The sequence below is a fragment of the Mandrillus leucophaeus genome, unplaced genomic scaffold (genome assembly GCF_000951045.1).
Source record: "Mandrillus leucophaeus isolate KB7577 unplaced genomic scaffold, Mleu.le_1.0 Scaffold4, whole genome shotgun sequence".
Lineage (NCBI taxonomy): Eukaryota > Metazoa > Chordata > Mammalia > Primates > Cercopithecidae > Mandrillus > Mandrillus leucophaeus.
The window spans coordinates 8160412-8161689 of record NW_012104253.1 but is presented as its reverse complement, the minus strand read 5'-3'; the positions used below and the strand labels follow the sequence as shown (position 1 = coordinate 8161689).

The 1278-nt window shown below is 52.3% G+C and overlaps 1 protein-coding gene across 1 annotated transcript in view; it reads left to right on the top strand.

Annotated features, from left to right (window-relative positions):
- AK7 (adenylate kinase 7) overlaps positions 1 to 1278 on the top strand; it is a 117279-nt gene that overhangs the window by 1853 nt on the left and 114148 nt on the right. The window contains exon 2 of the mRNA XM_011991806.1: positions 1060 to 1216. Coding sequence (XP_011847196.1) covers positions 1060 to 1216 — 157 coding nt within the window. The remainder of the gene's footprint in view (positions 1 to 1059; positions 1217 to 1278) is intronic.

Here is a 1278-nt window from a genome sequence, read left to right as displayed (position 1 = left end):
AAAAAAAAAAAAAAGGCCAGGTGAGGTGCCTCACACCTGTAAACCACAGCACTTTGAGAGGCCGAGGCGGGCGGATCACTTGAGGCCATAAGTTCAAGACCAGCGTGGCCAACATGCTGAAAATCTCTCTACTAAAAATAGAAAAATTAGCCGGGCATGGTGGTAGGCGCCTGCAATCCCAGCTACTCCGGAGGCTGAGGCCAGGAGAATCGCTTGAGCCCGGGAGGCGAGTTTGCAGTGAACTGATATTATGCCATTGCACTCCAGGTTGGGTGATAGAGTGAGACTCCGTCTCAAAAAAAAAAAATGAAAAATTAAAAGAAGAAGAAGACTGGTGCCGTGGCTCATGCCTGTAATACCAGCACTTTGGGAGGACCAGGCAGGAGAATCTCTTGAGCCCTGAAGTTAGAGACCAGCCTGCACAACATAGTGAGACCCTGTCTCTATTAAAAACAATAAAATAAAAAGAACGAGAAGAAACCAGGCACATACAATTGCTGCAAGTGTTAAATATTTGCATTTGACGAGTTAATTAATGCTTAAGGCATGAAAACAGTTCAACATGATCAGGCTATTCCAAGGGAACTGCGGGATGTATTCTTAGTCCACCACAACCTTTATGGTCCAGCGATCACCGAGTTGAATGTTATCTTTTAATTTGTGGATTTATCTCAGCAACTGCATGTATAATCTCGTCTGGAACGGTCAAGTCTAAATTTCGTCCCTTGGTAAATGTGAGCGAATCCTGGGCACCCACGGCCTCCGGTCGCTCCCAGCCAACACCAGGGGTTTTCCTGGAACTTGCGTCTGGAAACAACCCCCAAGGGAGCTGAGCCCGCGGACCAAGCCGCAACTGCCCACGGCGGGACCACGCTAGCGTCGCTCGGGCGTTCCGGAGCCCGAAACTCCATGGCAACAGCTTTTCTTCGCAGCTGAGGCTTACGTCCCGTCACCAAGGCTAGAGCACCCCGTGGGAGCGCGCTCAGAAACTCCCACGCGTCGGGGAGAGGCCTAGGCTGTGGGGCATTCCCTCTTCTTCAGAATCCTCATTATTTTTAGTCATCGGGTCAGCGGACACTGGGATGTGATTCCAGACTTTACGAACAACGGAGATAAAAAGGCACAGCGATCACATGGCCCCCTGGGACAGACGCCCAGGGAGACTCCGAAAGAAACCGTGCACTGCCCAAGGGCTCCCAGTGGGCAGCAAGCCAGGGTGAGACCCGGGCTGCACGCGCGGCGCCGCGGAGAGCACTCTCCGGGACATCCGCCTGGCGC